This window comes from Penaeus monodon, chromosome 32, assembly GCF_015228065.2.
Source record: "Penaeus monodon isolate SGIC_2016 chromosome 32, NSTDA_Pmon_1, whole genome shotgun sequence".
NCBI lineage: Eukaryota > Metazoa > Arthropoda > Malacostraca > Decapoda > Penaeidae > Penaeus > Penaeus monodon.
The window spans coordinates 35,866,715-35,867,949 of record NC_051417.1 but is presented as its reverse complement, the minus strand read 5'-3'; the positions used below and the strand labels follow the sequence as shown (position 1 = coordinate 35,867,949).

General features: G+C 39.2%; 1 protein-coding gene across 1 annotated transcript in view; it reads left to right on the top strand.

Annotated features, from left to right (window-relative positions):
- Positions 1–596: 596 nt before the first annotated feature.
- Positions 597–1,235, top strand: part of LOC119593852 (X-linked retinitis pigmentosa GTPase regulator-like) — a 22,012-nt gene continuing 21,373 nt past the window's right edge. Inside the window, exon 1 of the mRNA XM_037942883.1 lies at positions 597–648. Within this exon, the coding sequence (XP_037798811.1) occupies positions 618–648 (31 nt within the window). The 5' untranslated portion in view covers positions 597–617. The remainder of the gene's footprint in view (positions 649–1,235) is intronic.

The following is a 1,235-nucleotide window of genomic DNA, read 5'->3' as shown; positions in this document are numbered from 1 at the left end:
AGATCAGTTGATGGAGGAAATGCAGATGACATGCTATAGGAACAATTAATTTAGTGTGTATTGGGTGAGAAAAACACCTGTTCGCGGCCCGGACGATATTGATTTCCACTTCTACTGAACCAGGGAGTGGACGCCAACAATATTTAATAACATGTTACTATATAAAAAAAAAATCGTTCGATCGATACACCTTAGTCTTCCGACGGGAAAGCTGCTTATCGCATACACCTTAGTTTTCCAGTAATCTCAACAAAATATCCGATAAACAAATATGCTATAGTAAGAAAAAAAGTGAAATGGATGACTTTCCAATGTGTCGGACATTTTTATGTCGAGACATTGCAGCAACAGGATCTAAAGCATCATACCATTATTTCAGTAGTATTATCACTCATCTTTTATTATCATGATTGTTATACCTCATTATCCTTTTAAGATCAAATCATGATTACTGTACTTCACTCCTCCTCTACTTCTTCCATCATCACAATCGTTATTCTTGCAGAGCCTTGCTGCAGCCATTCGAAGCGTGCCGCCGCGTGCCGTCATAAATATCCCAAACGCGGCCATCGATCGTCGCGTCGACTCCCCGAAGACCCGCATTGTTTTGACTGAAAATGGCAGTGGGAGACGACTTCGACATCCCAGGTAATATTTCATGCGATTTTAATGGCCTTTGTGAATGACAGTCGGCGAGAGTGGTGTGGATCGTAAGATAAGGTGCTTGTCCATCGCTGGGTAGTGTATAGGGCCGTGAAATACGAGGTAAATAGAGATTTAAAGGAGTGATAAAGTTGCATCGGGTCGTGCCGCTGCGAAAACTTCGGAGACTTGTTGAAGTTACATGACTATGTGAGAGGATGGTTTAAAATTTTTCATGTACCAGTAAGATTATTAGATTATTATAAACTTGGGAGATTTAGGTCAGAACAATATGTATTTCTTGGCAATTGAATTATCATCACTGAGGTATTTAAAGCCCCTCGGTTATTATATAAAGTGGAATAATGTGACATTGATCGTGCCGGTCATGCAATGTCAATGCACTCTTAAGCGTTAACATTAGAATATTACGAAGTACTTTCCATACTGGTCATTCAATTGGTTATTTTAGGGGACCAACTATAAAAATAGAAGGATGAGACTTCTGTAGACTTTCTCATTCCAAAAGACTGAGATATCACAACTTAAAATAGAAGAACAAGAATAGCTCTATGAAGAGAGCAGTTTGTACC